At 61.4% G+C, this 20,903-nt stretch overlaps 1 protein-coding gene across 1 annotated transcript in view; it reads left to right on the top strand.

Annotated features, from left to right (window-relative positions):
- Positions 1–20,903, top strand: part of LOC139232701 (G2/mitotic-specific cyclin-B3-like) — a 31,808-nt gene that overhangs the window by 756 nt on the left and 10,149 nt on the right. The window contains exons 2-8 of the mRNA XM_070863181.1: positions 1,637–1,773; positions 3,909–4,004; positions 5,210–5,307; positions 6,497–6,608; positions 9,940–10,038; positions 10,892–10,984; positions 11,924–12,061. Of these exons, the coding sequence (XP_070719282.1) occupies positions 1,637–1,773; positions 3,909–4,004; positions 5,210–5,307; positions 6,497–6,608; positions 9,940–10,038; positions 10,892–10,984; positions 11,924–12,061 (773 nt within the window). The remainder of the gene's footprint in view (positions 1–1,636; positions 1,774–3,908; positions 4,005–5,209; positions 5,308–6,496; positions 6,609–9,939; positions 10,039–10,891; positions 10,985–11,923; positions 12,062–20,903) is intronic.

The raw sequence follows: 20,903 nt of genomic DNA, 5'->3' as shown, positions 1-20,903 counted from the left end.
GCGACGCTCTTTCAGTACTGCCACCCCAACAGTGCGGCGCTCCCTCAGTACTGCCCCTCCGACAGTGCGACGCTCCCTCAGTACTGCCTCCCCCAACAGTGCGGCGCTCCCTCAGTACTGCCCCTCCGACAGTGCGGCGCTCCCGCAGTACTGCCCCTCCGTCAGTGCGGCGCTCCCTCAGTACTGCCCCTCCGACAGTGCGGCTCTTCCTCAGTACTGACCCTCCGACAGTGCAGCGCTCCCTCAGTACTGCCCCTCCGTCAGTGCGGCGCTCCCTCAGTACTGCCCCTCCGTCAGTGCGGTGCTCCCTCAGTACTGCCCCTCCGACAGTGCGGCTCTCCCTCAGTACTGCCCCTCCAACAGTGCGGCGTTCCCTCAGTACTGCCCCTCCGACAGTGTGGTTCCTGCTCCTGACTGTGGTCCATCAGCCTTGCTCGCTGCCCCTGCTCTCCGTCACAGACTCTGTGTTCGGGTTTAAACATCGCAAGCAGCCACTTGCCAAGGGTGACCAGTGAGAGTGGAGCTAAGCAAGTGGGCAAAACTGTGGCAAATGCAGTTTAGTGTGGACAACTATCAGGTCGATCATTCTGGACCCAAATTCAATTTGAAGAGATTGCATTAAAAAGAAAAAATGATTTCTACATCTGTCATTACACTTCAGACAGAGGAAACAACTCAACATCTTTTAATGCATACAGGTCACAAATCTAGATTATTATGTCATCTCTGTGAATGGCTATTGCTATTTTACGTGGTGAACTGGTGATTTCAGTTTATTCTCAAAGTTATGGTCCCTAATTGTCAAATCAGGTAGTGAGAAAGTCCAACTTTAATAAGTGTCCTAGAAAGTGATATCCATGGAATAGAAGAACTGTGAGGTCAGAGTTCATGGCCCACCATTGTTTGCCTCACCCCGAACACTATTACAAGAACATAAGAATTAGGAGCAGGAGTCGGCCATACTGCCCCTCGAGCCTGCTCCGCCATTTAATACGATCATGGCTGATCTGATCATGGACTCGGGTCCACTTCCCTGCCCAGATTTACAACCCTCTGAGAGAAGAAATTTCTCCTCATCTCAGTTTTAAATGGGCGGCCCCCTTATTCTAAGTTTGTACCCTCTAGTTCTAGTCTCCCCCATCAGTGGAAACATCCTCTCTGCATCCACCTTGTCAAGCCCCCTCATAATCTTATACGTTTCGATATTGTGTTATATTCTTGCCTGTGTGTGTGTGTGTGTGTGTGTGTGTGTGTGTGTGTTTAACTAAAGTGGAGGGTGTTTCGTTATTCTGTTCTGGTGGGAACCATTTTTATAAACCAAACGGAATATAGGAGAGGGTAATAAATGAAGATATGGATCGGGAAGTTGAGATGAGTCCATGATCGGATCAGCCATGATGTTATTAAATGGCGGAGCAGGCTCGAGGGGCCGAATGGCCGATTCCTGCTCCTATTTCTTATGTTCTTATGACCCGAGAAGGACAATTCAGGACATTTTTCTAAATGATGAGGAACTGGGAACTGTGGAGGAGCAGATAGATTCAGGCGCCCAGGTACACAAACCACTAAAAGCAAGTGGTCAGGTACAGTACGCAATTAAAAAGTCTGATGGGACTGCCCTGTTTCCTTCCTGAAGTGTTGCGTTCCTTCGCCTGTGGGGCCATGTCCGAGGCAGGGGTGGAACCCGGCACTGACCGGCTCGGGAGACCCATGAAGACCAGGCCCACCATCCTACGGAGCTCAGTGAAGGCTGCCATCTCGGAGAGTCAGCAGGTACGGCGGGGAATTATTCACAGAAATAAATGCTCTCTCGCTTTGCTTTTCCATTTTTTTTTTAACGTACTAGTAGCAGGGGTGTGTCCGTTCACAGGTTGCAAGAGTGTCCTGTCCTTCATCACAGAATCATACCGCACAGGAGGAGGCCATTGGGCCCATCGAGCCTGTGCCGGCTCTGTGAGTGAGCGATCCAATCAGTCCCACTTCCCCCTGCTCTTTCCCCACAGCCCGGTGAATGTTTCCCCTTCAAGTATTTATCCGATTCCCGGTTTGAAAGTTACTATCGAATCTGCTCCCACCGCCCTTTCAGGTAGCGCGTTCCCGATCACAACAACTCACTGCGTAAAAACATTCTCCCTATCTCCCCCTCTGGTTCCATCGCCGATTATCGTCAATCTGTGTCCCCCTGGTTACCCACCCTCCTGCCCTGGGAACAGTCTCTCCTTATTTACTCCATCAAAATCCTTCATGGTTTTGAACACCTCGATTATGTCCGTCCCTCCCACCCTCCTTCCCTCCCTCCCCTCCTTCCCTCTTTCCACTTTTGCCCACTGACTATCAAGAGTTGCTTTGCGATTTGATGCTGCCGTCTGCACTACTTACTGTGACATCGATCTTCGTGCCATCAGGCAAACTTGGATATATGGCTCAATAGCAAAATACTGCTGATGCTGGAATCCAGAACAGAAACAGGAAATGCTGGAACCTCTCAGCAGGCCAGGCAGCATCCGTGGAGGGAGAGACACCAAGTCCGTTCTGACGCAGGGTCACAGACCTGAAACGCTGACTCTGTTTCTCTCTCCACGATATACGGCTCCCTATTGAGTAATCAACATCAGAATTAGGAGCAGGAGTCTCCTAATTCGGCCCCTCAAGCCTGCTCCGCCATTCAATGAGATCATAGCTGATCTTCGACTTCAACACTTTCCTCCCATGTCCCCATATCCCTCAATTTCCCCGAGAGTCGCATACTCAAAGACTGAGCCTCCACAGCCTTCTGGGGCAGAGAACCCCAAAGATTCACCACCCTCTGAGTGAAGAGGTTTCTCCTCATCTCAGTCCTAAATGGTCGACCCCTTATCCTGAGACTGTGACCCCTGGTTCTAGCCTCCCCAGCCCGGGGAAAACATCCTCCCTGCATCTACCCTGTCAAGCCCTGTAAGAATGCAGTGAATAGTTGAACCTGCGGCAAAGACCTTTGTGGAATGCTGCTCGTCACTGCCTCCCGATTGGAGAAGATACAGTGACGAGAGTTCCCAGAGAGAGACTGGGAGGGAGGGAGGGAGACGGGGAGAGGGAGACGGAGACTGAGAGAGAGCGGGAGACAGAGAGAGATAGGGTGAGAGAGAGAGGGAGACAGAGAGAGCTAGGGTGAGAGAGAGAGGGAGACAGAGACAGAGAGAGATAGGGTGAGAGAGAGAGGGAGACAGGTAGAGAGAGACGGAGACAGAGAGAGATAGGGCCAGAGAGAGAAAGAGAGACGGGGAGAGAGAGACGGAAACAGAGAGAGATAAGGCGAGAGAGGGAGAGAGAGAGGAAGACAGGGAGAGAGAGAGAGAGAGAGAGAGAGAGACGGAGACAGAGAGAGATAGGGTGAGAGAGAGCGGGAGACAGAGAGAGATAGGGTGAGAGAGAGCGGGAGACAGAGAGAGATAGGGTGAGAGAGAGAGGGAGACAGAGAGAGATAGGGTGAGAGAGAGAGGGAGACAGAGAGAGATAGGGTGAGAGAGAGAGGGAGACAGAGACAGAGAGAGCTAGGGTGAGAGAGAGACAGAGAGAGCTAGGGTGAGAGAGGGAGACAGAGACAGAGAGCTAGGGTGAGAGAGAGGGAGACAGAGACAGAGAGAGATAGGGCCAGAGAGAGAAAGAGAGACGGGGAGAGAGAGATGGAAACAGAGAGAGATAAGGCGAGAGAGGGAGAGAGAGAGGAAGACGGAGAGAGAGAGAGAGACAGAGAGAGATAGGGTGAGAGAGAGAGGGAGAGAGAGACGGAGACAGGGAGAGATAGGGTGAGAGAGACAGGGAGAGATATAAAGGACTGAGGGATGTGGGGAGGAGGTGGGCCTTCTTGCTGAGACCTGTAGCTAAAGATTCCTGTGCTCATGACAACCTCCACTTTTTTCTTCTACCAGACGGCAACACTTGACAATGTCAGCCTGTCGAAGAGGCCCATCGCTCACCCACAAGGACCAGCCTTAAAGAGAACCACCTGTGGCGACCTTACCAACGTAAGCCCAGCCTGCGCAATGTCCAAGGAAAAATTGTTCCCCTCTCGTAGATTCTCGACCACTACCCACCCCACCCTCCCCTTCCAGGGAGGGGTTGAGGCGAATAGCAGAGATGGATTGGCGGGGAAGTTGGATACACACATGAGGGAGAAAGGAATAGAAGGATATGGTGATGGGGTGAGATGGAGAGGGGTGGGAGGGGGCTGGTGTGGAGCATAAACCCCGGCACGGAGCGGTGGGGCCCAATGGCCTTTTTCTGTGCTGCACCCTTGATGTAATTCTGTCTCATACACAGAGAGGCCACAGTGTTCCGTTAAACGCCGTCCCCATCAGTCTCGCAGTGACGAGCTGACGTTCTCATCGCCCATCGGGAGATACCTCAGAAAGTGGGAGGGAAATGGCAGTGGGATGGGGGAGGTGGCAGAGGACGCTCCATGGCTGCCCGATCGTGGTGAGGGTGCTTGCTGTCAGTCGTTCAACGGGTGTGTGTGTGTGTTTAAAACCTTCTCCTTCTTGGGCAGTCCCTCGGAGTCGAGGATGACTTGCTTCCACACTAACATGAGTTCTCAGGTGACTGATGAGTCCAATGCGGGACCTACAGTCCCTGTCACAGGTGGGGCAGACAGTGGTTGAAGGAAAGGGTGGGTGGGGAGCCTGGTTTGCCGCACGCTCCTTCCGCTGCCTGCGCTTGGTTTCTGCATGCTCTCGGCGATGAGGCTCAAGGTGCACAGCGCCCTCCTGGATGCACTTCCTCCACTTAGGGCAATCTTTAGCCAGGGACTCCCAGATGTCGGTGGGGATGTTGCACTTTATCAGGGAGGCTTTGAGGGTGTCCTTGTAACGTTTCCTCTGCCCACCTTTGGCTCGTTTGCCGTGAAGGAGTTCCGAGTAGAGCGCTTGCTTTGGGAGTCTTGTGTCAGGCATGTGAACAATGTGGCTGGCCCAGCGGAGCTGGTTGAGTGTGGTCAGTGCTCCGATACTGGGGATGTTAGCCTGAGCAAGAACATTGACGTTAGGTGCGACTATCTTGCCAATGGATTTGCAGGATCTTGTGGAGGCAGCGTTGGCTGTACTTCTCCAGTGCTTTGAGCTGCCTGCTGTACATAATCCATATGGTCTCTGAAGCATATCGGAGGGCGGGTCCCACTACTGCTCTTAGAAGCTGAGCAGCCAAGTGTGTCAACCAAGCCTCAATGTGTTCACAGGAAGGGAACCGCAACACCATGAAAGCACCGCGGAAACAGCCAATGAGATCCATGCGTGAGGCCGAGGTGGCGGAGAGTACCAGTGAAGACATGCTGAAGTAAGTCACCCGTCCACTCCACTCCTCACCCCTTGCTTAACCTCGGCCCATCGACGTGAGGAACTGTCCCATCACACACTCCCAGGGCAGGTACAGCACGGGGTTAAATACGGAGTAAAGCTCTCTTTACACTGTCCCATCACTCACTCCCAGGGCAGGTATAGCACGGGTTAGATACAGAGTAAAGCTCCCTCTACACTGTCCCATCAAACACTCCCAGGGCAGGTGCAGCACGGGGTTCGATACAGAGTAAAGCTCCCTCTACACTGTCCCATCAAACACTCCCAGGGCAGGTACAGCACGGGTTAGATACAGAGTAAAGCTCCCTCTTCACTGTCCCATCACACACTCCCAGGGCAGGTATAGCACGGGTTAGATACAGAGTAAAGCTCCCTCTACACTGTCCCATCAAACACTCCCAGGGCAGGTACAGCACGGGTTAGATACAGATTAAAGCTCCCTCTTCACTGTCCCATCAAACACTCCCAGGGCAGGTACAGCACGGGTTAGATACAGAGTAAAGCTCCCTCTTCACTGTCCCATCAAACACTCCCAGGGCAGGTACAGGGGGTTAGATACAGAGTAAAGCTCCCTCTACACTGTCCCATCAAACACTCCTAGGGCAGGTACAACTGTGTAACAGGCTCAAGGGGCTGAATGGGCCTCCTCCTGTTCCTGTGTAACAGGCTTGAGGGGCTGAATGGGCCTCCTCCTGTTCCTGTATAACAGGTTCGAGGGGCTGACTGGGCCTTCTCCTGTTCCTGTGTAACAGGCTCGAGGGGCTGAATGGCCTCCTCCTGTTCCTGTGTAACAGGCACGAGGGGCTGAATGGCCTCCTCCTGTTCCTGTGTAACAGACTCGAGGGGCTGAATGGTCTCCTCCTGTTCCTGTGTAACAGGCTCGAGGGGCTGAATGGGCCTCCTCCTGTTCCTGTGTAACAGGCTCGAGGGGCTGAATGGCCTCTTGTTCCTGTGTAACAGGCTCGAGGGGCTGAATGGGCCTCCTCCTGTTCCTGTGTAACAGGCTCGAGGGGCTGAATGGCCTCCTCTTGTTCCTGTGTAACAGGCTCGAGGGGCTGAATGGGCCTCCTCCTGCTCCTGTATAACAGGCTCGAGGGGCTGAATGGCCTGCTCCTCGTCCACCTCCATACAACACAAAGTGTTATATTTCTCCCCTCACCCTTTTGCAGTTGGTTCCTCCCGGAGGATGGGCTGAGCAGAACGTCGGACACGGTGGCAGAGGCTGGATCGTCGGAGAGCGAGGAGGTGCCACAGGAACGCAGTCTGTCGGAGCAATCTGTGGTAAATAGCGGGGGCAGTATACGGTCTGTACCGTACGGTAACGGGGGCAGGAGCGGTGACCACTATTGCAACGTGTCCCATTCGTTAGACTCGTTCGGTACTGATATTAGGTGAACTTATCAGCAACAACGATCTCATTGCTGCCGACTTTTGAGAGATTTCCATTGCAGGAACTCGTGCTGTACCTGCCCTGGGAGTGTTTGATGGGACAGTGTAGCAGGAGCTTTACTCTGTATCTAACCCCCTGTACCTGCCCTGGGAGTGTTTGATGGGACAGTGTAGCGGGAGCTTTACTCTGTATCTAACCCCGTGCTGTACCTGCCCTGGGAGTGTTTGATGGGACAGTGTAGAGGGAGCTTTACTCTGTATCTAACCCCGTACTGTACTTGCCCTGGGAGTGTATACTGTCCCCGAGCTCTGTATAAGGATAACCCCAACCACAGTACGGGCTCGCTTCACGTCGTGACCGACTCACATCTATGGCGGTCAACAATAACAACTTATATTTATATAGTGCCTAACGTAGTCAAATGTCCCAAGACACTTCACAAGGAGCAATTATCAGACAAAATTTGAGACCGAGCCACATAAGGAGATATTAGGTATAGGTGACCAAAAGCTGGGTCAAAGACGTCGGTTTTAAGGAGCGTCTTAAAGGAGGAGAGAGAGACGGAGAGGTTTAGGGAGGGAGTTCCAGAGCTTGGGGCCCAGGCAGCTGAAGGCAAGGCCGCCAATAGTGAAGCGATGGAAATCGGGGGCTGGTCAAGAGGCCAGAATTGGAGGAGTGCAGATATCTTGTGGGGGCTTGTGGGACTGGAGGAGGTTACAGAGATAGGGAGAGGCGAGGGCCATGGAGGGATTTGTACACAAGGAGGTGTTGCTGAACCAGGAGCCAATGTAGGTCAGCAAACACAGGGGGTGATGGATGAGCGGGACTCGGTGCGAGTTAGGACACGGGGCAGCGAGCACAGAGGGTGATGGATGAGCAGGACTCGGTGCGAGTTAGGACACGGGGCAGCGAGCACAGGGGGTGATGGGTGAGCGGGACTGGGTGCGAGTTAGGACACGGGGCAGCGAGCACAGGGGGTGATGGGTGAGTGGGACTCGGTGCGAGTTAGGACACGGGGCAGCGAGCACAGGGGGTGATGGGTGAGCGGGACTTGGTGCGAGTTAGGACACGGGGCAGCGAGCACAGGGGGTGATGGGTGAGCGGGACTGGGTGCGAGTTAGGACACGGGGCAGCGAGCACAGGGGGTGATGGGTGAGCGGGACTCGGTGCGAGTTAGGACATGGGGCAGCGAGCACAGGGGGTGATGGGTGAGCGGGACTCGGTGCGAGTTAGGACACGGGGCAGCGAGCACAGGGGGTGATGGGTGAGCGGGACGCGGTGTGAGTTAGGACACGGGGCAGCGAGCACAGGGGGTGATGGGTGAGCGGGACTGGGTGCGAGTTAGGACACGGGGCAGCGAGCACAGGGGGTGATGGGTGAGTGGGACTCGGTGCGAGTTCGGACACGGTGCAGCGAGCACAGGGGGTGATGGGTGAGCGGGACTTGGTGCGAGTTAGGACACGGGGCAGCGAGCACAGGGGGTGATGGGTGAGCGGGACTGGGTGCGAGTTAGGACACGGGGCAGCGAGCACAGGGGGTGATGGGTGAGCGGGACTCGGTGCGAGTTAGGACACGGGGCAGCGAGCACAGGGGGTGATGGGTGAGCGGGACTCGGTGCGAGTTAGGACACGGGGCAGCGAGCACAGGGGGTGATGGGTGAGCGGGACTCGGAGCGAGTTAGGACACGGGGCAGCGAGCACAGGGGGTGATGGGTGAGCGGGACTGGGTGCGAGTTAGGACACGGGGCAGCGAGCACAGGGGGTGATGGGTGAGTGGGACTCGGTGCGAGTTAGGACACGGGGCAGCGAGCACAGGGGGTGATGGGTGAGCGGGACTTGGTGCGAGTTAGGACACGGGGCAGCGAGCACAGGGGGTGATGGGTGAGCGGGACTGGGTGCGAGTTAGGACACGGGGCAGCGAGCACAGGGGGTGATGGGTGAGCGGGACTCGGTGCGAGTTAGGACATGGGGCAGCGAGCACAGGGGGTGATGGGTGAGCGGGACTCGGTGCGAGTTAGGACACGGGGCAGCGAGCACAGGGGGTGATGGGTGAGCGGGACGCGGTGTGAGTTAGGACACGGGGCAGCGAGCACAGGGGGTGATGGGTGAGCGGGACTGGGTGCGAGTTAGGACACGAGGCAGCGAGCACAGGGGGTGATGGGTGAGCGGGACTTGGTGCGAGTTCGGACACGGTGCAGCGAGCACAGGGGGTGATGGGTGAGCGGGACTTGGTGCGAGTTAGGACACGGGGCAGCGAGCACAGGGGGTGATGGGTGAGCGGGACTGGGTGCGAGTTAGGACACGGGGCAGCGAGCACAGGGGGTGATGGGTGAGCGGGACTCGGTGCGAGTTAGGACACGGGGCAGCGAGCACAGGGGGTGATGGGTGAGCGGGACTCGGAGCGAGTTAGGACACGGGGCAGCGAGCACAGGGGGTGATGGGTGAGCGGGACTGGGTGCGAGTTAGGACACGGGGCAGTGAGCACAGGGGGTGATGGGTGAGTGGGACTCGGTGCGAGTTAGGACACGGGACAGCGAGTACAGGGGGTGATGGGTGAGCGGGACTGAGTGCGAGTTAGGACACGGGGCAGCGAGCACAGGGGGTGATGGGTGAGCGAGACTGGGTGCGAGTTAGGACATGGGGCAGCGAGCACAGTGGGTGATGGGTGAGCGGGACTGGGTGTGAGTTAGGACACGGGGCAGCGAGCACAGGGGGTGATGGGTGAGCGGGACTCGGTGCGAGGAAGGACACAGGTCAGGCGAGTTTTGGATCACCTCTGGTTTACGTCGGGTAGAATGTGAGAGGCCAGCCAGGAGTGCGTTGGAATAGTCAAGTCTGGAGGTAACAACGGCACCGATGAGGGCTTCAGCAGCGGATGAGCTGAGGCAGGGGCGGAGACTGGCGAAGTTACGGAGGTGGAAATAGGTGGTCTTAGTTATGCTGCGGGTATGTGGCCGGAAGCTCATTTCAGGGTCAAATATGACAGCAAGGTTGCGAACAGTCTGGTTCAGTCTCAGACAGATGTTGGGGAGAGGGATGGAGCCAGTGGCTGGGGAACGGAGTTTGGCCCGAGGTCAGACTTGTGCCCAGCCCCTCCCGCTGAGCTTGCTGTAGTTGTGCATGGTGCGCTCGGGAGTAGTGATGATGCTCGAACATGGTCTGATCTCACCCACTGTTCCCTCCCCCGTTCCCCCTGGAATACTCCCTCGGGGTTACGGAGCAGCCTCGGCCATTCCATCTCGCCGTGTCCGACAGGCTGGAGGAGAGAGCCATGCCAGGCGCCTACACCGAGGACATCTTCAAATACATGAGGCAGAGGGAGGTCAGTGCCCGGGGGGGGGGGGGCGCGACGCGACGCGGGGAGACCTGGGAGGGCGGGGAAGCGGGGAGAATGGGGTGGCGGGGGGGCGGGTGAGACCAGGGGGGGGGAGGGGGAGAGCGTGGGGGACCTTGGGGTGGGGGGAGTCTTGGGGAGGGTGGTGGGGGGAGAGACCTTGGTGGGGGCGGGATGGGAGGAGACCTGGGTGGGGGGGGGGGGGGATGGGGGGGAGAGACCTAGGTGGGGGAGACCTCGGTGGGGGGGGAATGGGGAGACCGGGGCGGGGAGCGCTACCGGCCCACGTATTGCACAGGAGTTAGCGGAGGGGCGAACACAGAAGCGCCGTGCCCCACTAGTTGCGCCCCGGGCCGATGATGTCATCGCCATGCGCGGTGAGCTCTCAGTGGGCCAACCTCCGCTCCCGGGACGGAGGTTAAAGGGGAGCTGCGTCGTGCTGATCCGCGGTGGCCGGGCTGCGCAGCCCCGGTTGCCCAGTGGAGGCCATTGACGGGCCAGCAGTCTGCATAGCGGCCCTCCCCATTAACGGGGGTGACACGGACCGCCGGGAATTCCGCCTCCGCCCCCCCCCCGGGGAGCGAGGTCTACACACCCGCTCAGTGCCACATCGGCAGGGCCTTGAGCCCCTGAGGCAGGAGCGGGGTAACCTCGGCGCAAAGTCTCTCCCCCCGCCGCAGGATTGGCGGCGAGCATTGCTTCTGGAAGAGAAGATAAACTGTGTGTCTGTGTGTGTGTGTGTGTGTGTGTGTGTGTGTGTGTGTCTGTGTGTGTGTCTGTGTGTGTGTCTGTGTGTGTGTCTGTGTGTGTGTGTGTGTGTGTGTGTGTGCACTCCCCACAGAAGCACTTTGCCCTGATGAACTACATGCATCACCAGCCGGAACTCAATGTGCAGATGCGAGCGATCTTGGTCGACTGGATGGTGGAGGTACAGGTACGCTGGGGAGGGGAGGGTTCGCTGGGGCGGGGGGGTAGGCTGGGGGGGGGGCTGGTACGTGTGGGGGGGAGGGTACGCTGGGGGGGGGCTGGTACGCTGGAGGGGGAGGGTACGCTAGGGGGAGGGGGTAGGCTGGGGGGGCTGGTACGTGTGGGGGGGAGGGTACGCTGGGGGGGGGCTGGTACGCTGGGGGGGAGGGTACGCTAGGGGGAGGGGGTAGGCTGGGGGGGCTGGTACGTGTGGGGGGGAGGGTACGCTGGGGAAGAGGGTACGCTGGGGGGGATGAGGGTGCTATAGGAAGGCACGCTCCTCCTCGATAGTGATCTATGTCACCTCCTCTGATTCTCTTCCACACTCTCTCCTTCTGCATACTTCTCTTTCTCCTTTTCTCCATTCCATTCTCATGGTATACATCTCTTTGTTCTTCAATATCTCTCTCTCTCTCCCCTTCCCTCTCTCTCTCCCTCCGTCTCTCTCCCTCTCTCCCTGTCTCTCTCTCACGCTCCCCCCCTCTCTCTCTCTCCCTTTCTCTCTCTCCCCCTCTCTGTCTCTCACTCTCTCTCTCCCCCTCCCCTCTCTCACCCCTCCTCCTTCCCCCTTCCCTCCTGTCTCATTCCCCCCCTCTCTCTCTCCCCCTCTCTCTCTCTCTCCGCCTCTCTCTCTGTCTCCCCCCCTCTCTCTGTCTCCCCCTCTCTCTCTGTTTCTCCCCCCCTCTCTCTCTCTCTCCGCCCCCCTCTCTCCCTTTCCCTGTCTCTCTCTCTCTCTCTCCATTTCCCTGTCTCTCTTTCTCTCTCCCTTTCCCTGTCTATCTCTCTTTCCCCCTCTCTCTCTCTGTCTCTTTCCCTCTCTCTTTCTCTCCCCACCCCCTCTCTTCCCCCCCCTCTCCCTTCTCTGTACCCCTCGCATCCCGTTGATGTATTCCTGTGTTGTCCCCAGGAGTGCTATGAGCTGAGCCTCGAGACGCTGTACCTGGCGGTGAAGATGGTCGACGGTTTCCTCTCCAAGCAGCCCTGCCTACGGGATTGTCTGCAACTGCTCGGGGCCTCCTGCTTACTCATTGCCGCCAAGTTCCAGGTGAGCAGCTCTGCCCAAAGCAAGCCCTGCCGTCCCCCTCCTCCCCCTCACCCCCCGTCCCCCACCCTGCCCAGCTCACTCCCCCTCCTACTGCTGCATCGCTGCCCCAACCAGGCCTCGGCTACCCACCCCCATCCCTCTCCTCTCTCCATCACTCTCTCTCTCCCCATCACACTCCCTCTCCCCATCCCTCTCCTCTCTCCATCACTTTCTCTCTCCCCATCACGCTCCCTCTCCCCATCACGCTCCCTCTCCCCATCACGCTCCCTCTCCCCATCACGCTCCCTCTCCCCATCACGCTCCCTCTCCGAATCACGCTCCCTCTCCGAATCACGCTCCCTCTCCCCATCACGCTCCCTCTCCCCATCACGCTCCCTCTCCCCATCACGCTCCCTCTCCCCATCACGCTCCCTCTCCGAATCACGCTCCCTCTCCGAATCACGCTCCCTCTCCGAATCACGCTCCCTCTCCGAATCACGCTCCCTCTCCCCATCACGCTCCCTCTCCCCATCACGCTCCCTCTCCCCATCACACTCCCTCTCCCCATCACGCTCCCTCTCCGAATCACTCTCCCTCTCCCCATCACGCTCCCTCTCCCCATCACACTCCCTCTCCCCATCACGCTCCCTCTCCCCATCACGCTCCCTCTCCCCATCACGCTCCCTCTCCCCATCACGCTCCCTCTCCCCATCACGCTCCCTCTCCGAATCACGCTCCCTCTCCGAATCACGCTCCCTCTACGAATCACGCTCCCTCTCCGAATCACTCTCCCTCTCCCCATCACGCTCCCTCTCCCCATCACGCTCCCTCTCCCCATCACGCTCCCTCTCCCCATCACGCTCCCTCTCCCCATCACGCTCCCTCTCCCCATCACGCTCCCTCTCCCCATCACGCTCCCTCTCCCCATCACGCTCCCTCTCCGAATCACGCTCCCTCTCCGAATCACGCTCCCTCTCCGAATCACGCTCCCTCTCCGAATCACTCTCCCTCTCCCCATCACGCTCCCTCTCCCCATCACGCTCCCTCTCCCCATCACGCTCCCTCTCCGAATCACGCTCCCTCTCCGAATCACGCTCCCTCTCCGAATCACGCTCCCTCTCCGAATCACTCTCCCTCTCCCCATCACGCTCCCTCTCCGAATCACTCTCCCTCTCCCCATCACGCTCCCTCTCCGAATCACGCTCCCTCTCCGAATCACGCTCCCTCTCCGAATCACGCTCCCTCTCCGAATCACGCTCCCTCTCCGAATCACTCTCCCTCTCCCCATCACGCTCCCTCTCCCCATCACGCTCCCTCTCCGAATCACGCTCCCTCTCCGAATCACGCTCCCTCTCCGAATCACGCTCCCTCTCCGAATCACGCTCCCTCTCCGAATCACGCTCCCTCTCCGAATCACGCTCCCTCTCCCCATCACGCTCCCTCTCCCCATCACACTCCCTCTCCCCATCACGCTCCCTCTCCGAATCACTCTCCCTCTCCGAATCACGCTCCCTCTCCCCATCACGCTCCCTCTCCCCATCACGCTCCCTCTCCCCATCACGCTCCCTCTCCCCATCACGCTCCCTCTCCCCATCACGCTCCCTCTCCGAATCACGCTCCCTCTCCGAATCACGCTCCCTCTCCGAATCACGCTCCCTCTCCCCATCACGCTCCCTCTCCCCATCACGCTCCCTCTCCGAATCACTCTCCCTCTCCGAATCACGCTCCCTCTCCGAATCACGCTCCCTCTCCCCATCACGCTCCCTCTCCGAATCACGCTCCCTCTCCCCATCACGCTCCCTCTCCCCATCACGCTCCCTCTCCCCATCACGCTCCCTCTCCGAATCACGCTCCCTCTCCGAATCACGCTCCCTCTCCGAATCACGCTCCCTCTCCGAATCACTCTCCCTCTCCCCATCACGCTCCCTCTCCCCATCACGCTCCCTCTCCCCATCACGCTCCCTCTCCCCATCACGCTCCCTCTCCCCATCACGCTCCCTCGCCCCATCTCTTGCTCTCTCCCCCTCGCTCTCCCTATCTCTCATTCCCTCCCTGTTGTTCTCTGTCTCTCTCCCCACTTCTCTCACTCCCTTCCTGTCACTCTCTTCCCCCTCTCTCTTAGTCACTCTCTCTCCCTCCCCCCCCATTTCTCGCTCCCACCCCGTCACACTCTCTCCCTCTCTCCCCGTCACTTTCTGTCTCTCTCCCCCACCTCTCTCTCCCTCCCCATCACTCTCTAGCTCTCTCCCCGTCACTCTCTCTCCCCGTCACTCTTTCTCCCTCTCCCCCATCTCTCGCTCCCTTCCCATCACTCTCTCCCCCTCTCTCTCCTCGTCACTCTCTCTCTCACTCTTGCTCTCTCTCCCTCTCCCCATCACTCACTCCCTCCCCGTCATTCACTCTTTCTCTCCCCGTCACTCTTTCCCTCTCTCTCCCTGTCACTCTCTCCCTCTCTCTCCCCGTCACTCTCTCCCCCTCTCCCCATCACTCGCTCCTTCTCCGTCACTCTCTCCCCCTCTCTCTCCCCATCACACACACTCACTCTCCCCCGATCTCTCGCTCCCTCTCCGTCACTCTCTCTCCCTCCCTCCCTGTCACTGTCCCTCTCCCCATCACTCGCTCCCTCCCTGCCACACTCTCTCCCTCTCTCTCCCTGTCACTCCCTCCCTGTCACTCTCTCCTCCTCTCTCTCCCTGTCACTCTCTCCCTCTCTCTCCCCGTCACTCTCTCTCCCTCTTCCCCCATCTCTCGCTCCCTCCCCGTCACTCTCTCTCCCTCTCTCCCCGTCACTTTCTGTCTCTCTCCCCCATCTCTCTCTCCTTCCCCGTCACTCTCTCCCTCTCTCTCCCCATCACTCTCTCTCCCCGTCACTCTTTCTTTCTCCCTCTCCCCCATCTCTCGCTCCCTTCCCATCACTCTCTTCCCCCTCTCCCTCCCCGTCACTCTCTCCCTCTCTCTCCCCGTCACACTCTCCCTCTCCGTCACTCTCTCTCTCACTCTTGCTCTCTCTCCCTCTCCCCCCATCACTCACTCTCTCCCCGTCACCCTCCCTCTTTCTCCCCGTCACTCTCTCCCTCTCTCTACCCATCACTCTCTCCCTCTCTCTCCCCGTCATTCTCACTCCCTCTCCCACCATCACTCGCTCCCTCCCCGTCACTCTCTCTCACTCTCTTCCCCCTCCCTCGCTCCCTCTCTCTCCCCGTCACACTCTCCCTCTCTCTCCCCGTCACTCTCTCTCCCCCTCCCCCATCACTCGCTCCCTCTCCGTCACTCTCTCCCCCTCTCTCTATCCGTTACTCTCTCTCCCTCTTCCCCCATCTCTCACTCCCTCCCAGTCACTCTCCCTCCCTCTCTCCTCGTCACTTTCTGTCTCTCTTCCCCCATCTCGCTCTCCCTCCCCGTCACACTCTCCCTGTCTCTCCCCATCACTCTCTATCTCTCTCCCCCCATTACTCACTATCTCTCTACCTGTCACTCTCTCCCTCTCTCTCCCCATCACTCTCTCTCCCCGTCATTCTCTCTCCTTCTTCGCCCATCTTTCCTTCTCTCCCCTTGACTTTCTGTCTCTCTCCCCCATCTCTCTCTCCCTCTCCGTCACTCTCTATCTCTCTCCCCATTACTCTCTATCTCTCTCCCCATCACTTACTATCTCTCTCCCCGTCACTCTTTCTTTCTTCCTCTCCCCCATCTCTCGTTCCCTTCCCATCACTCTTTCCCCCTCTCCCTCCCCGTCACTCTCTCCCCGTCACTCTCCCTCTCTCTCCCCGTCACTCTATCTCCCTCTCCCCCATCACTCGCTCCCTCCACGTCACTCTCTCTCTCTCTCTTCGTGTCACTCTCACCCTCTCTCTCACTCTCCCTCCCCGTCACTCTCTCCCCCTCTCTCTGTCACTCTCTCCCCGTCACTCTCTCCCTCTCCGTCACTCTCTCTCTCACTCTTGCTCTCTCTTCCTCTCCCCCCCCCCCCCCGTCACTCTCCCTCTCTCTCGCGTTCACACACTCTCCATCTCCCCCCATCACTCGCTCCCTCCCCGTCACACACTCACTCTCAATCTCCCCCTCTCTCCCCCTCTCTCTCCCCCTCTCTCTCCCCCTCTCTCTCCCCCTCTCTCACCCCCTCTCTCTCCCCCTCTCTCTCTCCCTCTCTCTCCCTCTCTCTCCCCCTCTCTCCCCCTCTCTCTCCCCCTCTCTCTCCCCGTCACTCTCTCCCTCTCTCTCTCCCCATCACACTCCCTCTCTCCCCGCCACTCTCTCTCCTTCTCTCCCGCCATCACTCGCTCCCTCTCCGTCACTCTCTCCCCCTCTATCTCCCCGTCACACACACTCACTCTTCCCCCGATCTCTCGCTCCCTCTCTGTCACTCTCTTTCCCCCTCCTTCTCTGTCGCTCTCTTTTCCCCCCCCGTCACTATCTTCCCCCCCCCGTCACTATCTTCCCCCCCCCGTCGCTCTCTTTCCCCCCCCCCCCCGTCGCTCTCTTCCCCCCCCGTCGCTCTCTTCCCCCCCCGTCGCTCTCTTCCCCCCCCCGTCGCTCTCTTCCCCCCCCCCCGTCGCTCTCTTCCCCCCCCCCCGTTGCTCTCTTCCCCCCCCCCGTCGCTCTCTTCCCCCCCCCCCGTCGCTCTCTTCCCCCCCCCCGTCGCTCTCTTCCCCCCCCCCCGTCGCTCTCTTCCCCCCCCCCGTTGCTCTCTTCCCCCCCCCCGTCGCTCTCTTCCCCCCCCCCCGTCGCTCTCTTTCCCCCCCCCGTCGCTCTCTTCCCCTCCCCCCGTCGCTCTCCTCCATCCCCCCCGTCGCTCTCTTTCCCCCCCCCGTCGCTCTCTTTCCCCCCCCGTCGCTCCCTTCCCCCCCCATCGCTCCCTTCCCCCCCCGTCGCTCCCTTCCCCCCCCGTCGCTCTCTTTCCCCCCCCCGTCGCTCTCTTTCCCCCCCCCGTCGCTCTCTTTCCCCCCCCGTCGCTCTCTTTCCCCCCCCCGTCGCTCTCTTTCCCCCCCCCGTCGCTCTCTTTCCCCCCCCGTCTCTCTCTTCCATCCCCCCCCGTCGCTCTCTTTCCCCCCCCGTCGCTCTTTCCCCCCCCGTCGCTCTTTCCCCCCCCGTCGCTCTTTCCCCCCCGTCTCTCTCTTCCATCCCCCCCGTCGCTCTCTTTCCCCCCCCGTCGCTCTTTCCCCCCCCGTCGCTCTTTCCCCCCCGTCGCTCTCTTTCCCCCCCCCCCCCGTCGCTCTCTTTCCCCCCCTCCCCGTCGCTCTCTTTCCCCCCCCGTCGCTCTTTCCCCCCCCGTCGCTCTTTCCCCCCCGTCGCTCTCTTTCCCCCCCCCCCCGTCGCTCTCTTTCCCCCCCTCCCCGTCGCTCTCTTTCTCCCCCCCCCGTCGCTCTCTTTCCCCCCCCCCCCCCGTCGCTCTCTTTCCCCCCCCCTCCCCGTCGCTCTCTTCCCCCCCCTCCCCGTCGCTCTCTTCCCCCCCCCCCCCGTCGCTCTCTTCCCCCCCCCCCGTCGCTCTCTTTTCCCCACCCGTCGCTCTCTTTCCCCCCCCCCCCGTCGCTCTCTTTCCCCCCCCGTCGCTCTCTTCCCCCCCCCCCGTCGCTCTCTTTTCCCCACCCGTCGCTCTCTTTCCCCCCCCCCCCGTCGCTCTCTTTCCCCCCCCCCCCGTCGCTCTCTTTCCCCCCCCCGTCGCTCTCTTTCCCCCCCCGTCGCTCTCTTTCCCCCCCCCCGTCGCTCTTTCCCCCCCCCCCGTCGCTCTCTTCCATCCCCCCCGTCGCTCTCTTCCCCCCCCCCCGTCGCTCTCTTCCCCCCCCCGTCGCTCTCTTCCCCCCCCCCGTCGCTCTCTTCCCCCCCCCCGTCGCTCTCTTTCCCCCCCCCCGTCGCTCTCTTTCCCCCCCCCCCGTCGCTCTCTTCCATCCCCCCCGTCGCTCTCTTCCCCCCCCCCCGTCGCTCTCTTCCCCCCCCCCGTCGCTCTCTTCCCCCCCCCCGTCGCTCTCTTCCCCCCCCCCGTCGCTCTCTTCCCCCCCCCCGTCGCTCTCTTCCCCCCCCCGTCGCTCTCCTCCCCCCCCCCCGTCGCTCTCTTCCCCCCCCGTCGCTCTCTTCCCCCCCCCCGTCGCTCTCTTCCCCCCCCCCGTCGCTCTCTTCCCCCCCCCCCCCCGTCGCTCTCTTCCCCCCCCCCCGTCGCTCTCTTCCCCCCCCCCGTCGCTCTCTTTCCCCCCCGTCGCTCTCTTTCCCTCCCCCCGTCGCTCTCTTTCCCCCCCCCCGTCGCTCTTTCCCCCCCCCATCGCTCTCTTTCCCCCCCCCCGTCGCTCTCTTTCCCCCCCGTCGCTCTCTTTCCCCCCCCCCGTCGCTCTCTTTCCCCCCCGTCGCTCTCTTTCCCCCCCCCCGTCGCTCTCTTCCATCCCCCCCGTCGCCTTCTTTCCCCCCCCGTCGCTCTCTTTCCCCCCCGTCCCTCCCCCCCCGTCGCTCTCTTTCCCCCCCCCGTCGCTCTCTTTCCCCCCCCCATCGCTCTCTTTCCCCCCCCCCGTCGCTCTTTCCCCCCCCCGTCGCTCTTTTTTCCCCCCCCCCCGTCGCTCTCTTTCCCCCCCCCCCGTCGCTCTCTTTCCCCCCCCCCCGTCGCTCTCTTTTCCCCCCCCCCCCCGTCGCTCTCTTCCCTCCCCCCCCGTCGCTCTCTTCCCTCCCCCCCCGTCGCTCTCTTCCCTCCCCCCCCATCGCTCGCTTCCCTCCCCCCCCCCCCCCGTCGCTCTCTTCCATCCCCCCCCGTCGCTCTCTTCCCTCCCCCCCATCGCTCGCTTCCCTCCCCCCCCCCCCCGTCGCTCTCTTTCCCCCCCGTCCCTCCCCCCCCGTCGCTCTCTTTCCCCCCCGTCCCTCTCTTTCCCCCCCGTCGCTCTCTTTCCCCCCCGTCGCTCTCTTTCCCCCCCGTCGCTCTCTTTCCCCCCCGTCGCTCTCTTTCCCCCCCGTCGCTCTCTTTCCCCCCCGTCCCTCCCCCCCCGTCGCTCTCTTTCCCCCCCCACCGTCGCTCTCTTTCCCCCCCCCCCGTCGCTCTCTTTCCCCTCCCCCGTCGCTCTCTTTCCCCCCCCCCCGTCGCTCTCTTTCCCCCCCCCCGTCGCTCTCTTTCCCCCCCGTCGCTCTCTTTCCCCCCCGTCGCTCTCTTTCCCCCCCCCGTCGCTCTCTTCCATCCCCCCGTCGCTCTCTTTCCCCCCCCCCCCGTCGCTCTCTTTCCCCCCCCCCCCCGTCGCTCTCTTTCCCCCCCCCGTCGCTCTCTTTCCCCCCCCGTCGCTCTCTTCCCCCCCCCCGTCGCTCTTTCCCCCCCCCCGTCGCTCTCTTTCCCCCCCCCCGTCGCTCTCTTCCATCCCCCCCGTCGCTCTCTTCCCCCCCCCCCGTCGCTCTCTTCCCCCCCCCCGTCGCTCTCTTCCCCCCCCCCGTCGCTCTCTTCCCCCCCCCCGTCGCTCTCTTCCCCCCCCCCCGTCGCTCTCTTCCCCCCCCCCGTCGCTCTCTTCCCCCCCCGTCGCTCTCTTCCCCCCCCCCGTCGCTCTCTTCCCCCCCCCCGTCGCTCTCTTCCCCCCCCCCGTCGCTCTCTTCCCCCCCCCCCCCCGTCGCTCTCTTCCCCCCCCCCCCGTCGCTCTCTTCCCCCCCCCCGTCGCTCTCTTTCCCCCCCCCCCGTCGCTCTCTTTCCCCCCCCCCGTCGCTCTCTTTCCCCCCCCCCCCCCGTCGCTCTCTTTCCCCCCCCCCCCCCGTAGCTCTTTCCCCCCCCCCCGGCGCTCTCTTTCCCCCCCCCCCGTCGCTCTCTTTCCCCCCCCCGTCGCTCTCTTTCCCCCCCCGTCGCTCTCTTTCCCCCCCCGTCGCTCTCTTTCCCCCCCCCCCGTCGCTCTCTTCCATCCCCCCCCCGTCGCTCTCTTCCATCCCCCCCCCGTCGCTCTCTTCCCCCCCCCCCGTCGCTCTCTTTCCCCCCCCCATCGCTCTCTTCCCCCCCCCCCGTCGCTCTCTTTCCCCCCCCCATCGCTCTCTTTCCCCCCCCCCCATCGCTCTCTTTCCCCCCCCCCCCGTCGCTCTCTTTCCCTCCCCCCGTCGCTCTCTTTCCCCCCCCGTCGCTCTCTTTCCCCCCCCCCGTCGCTCTCTTTCCCCCCCCATCGCTCTCTTTCCCCCCCCCCGTCGCTCTCTTTCCCCCCCGTCGCTCTCTTTCCCCCCCCCCGTCGCTCTCTTTCCCCCCCCATCGCTCTCTTTCCCCCCCCCCGTCGCTCTCTTTCCCCCCCGTCGCTCTCTTTCCCTCCCCCCGTCGCTCTCTTTCCCCCCCCCCGTCGCTCTTTCCCCCCCCCATCGCTCTCTTTCCCCCCCCCCGTCGCTCTCTTTCCCCCCCGTCGCTCTCTTTCCCCCCCCCGTCGCTCTCTTTCCCCCCCGTCGCTCTCTTTCCCCCCCCCCGTCGCTCTCTTCCATCCCCCCCGTCGCCTTCTTTCCCCCCCGTCGCTCTCTTTCCCCCCCGTCCCTCCCCCCCCGTCGCTCTCTTTCCCCCCCCCGTCGCTCTCTTTCCCCCCCCCGTCGCTCTCTTTCCCCCCCCCCGTCGCTCTCTTCCATCCCCCCCGTCGCCTTCTTTCCCCCCCCGTCGCTCTCTTTCCCCCCCGTCCCTCCCCCCCCGTCGCTCTCTTTCCCCCCCGTCCCTCCCCCCCGTCGCTCTCTTTCCCCCCCCCGTCGCTCTCTTTCCCCCCCCCGTCGCTCTCTTTCCCCCCCCGTCGCTCTCTTTCCCCCCCCCCGTCGCTCTTTCCCCCTCCCGTCGCTCTTTTTTCCCCCCCCCCCGTCGCTCTCTTTCCCCCCCCCCGTCGCTCTCTTTCCCCCCCCCCGTCGCTCTCTTTTCCCCCCCCCCCCGTCGCTCTCTTCCCTCCCCCCCCGTCGCTCTCTTCCC

The sequence above is a fragment of the Pristiophorus japonicus genome, chromosome 20 (genome assembly GCF_044704955.1).
Source record: "Pristiophorus japonicus isolate sPriJap1 chromosome 20, sPriJap1.hap1, whole genome shotgun sequence".
In the NCBI taxonomy this organism is placed as follows: Eukaryota; Metazoa; Chordata; class Chondrichthyes; family Pristiophoridae; genus Pristiophorus; species Pristiophorus japonicus.
This window is presented reverse-complemented; position numbering and strand designations above follow the sequence as displayed.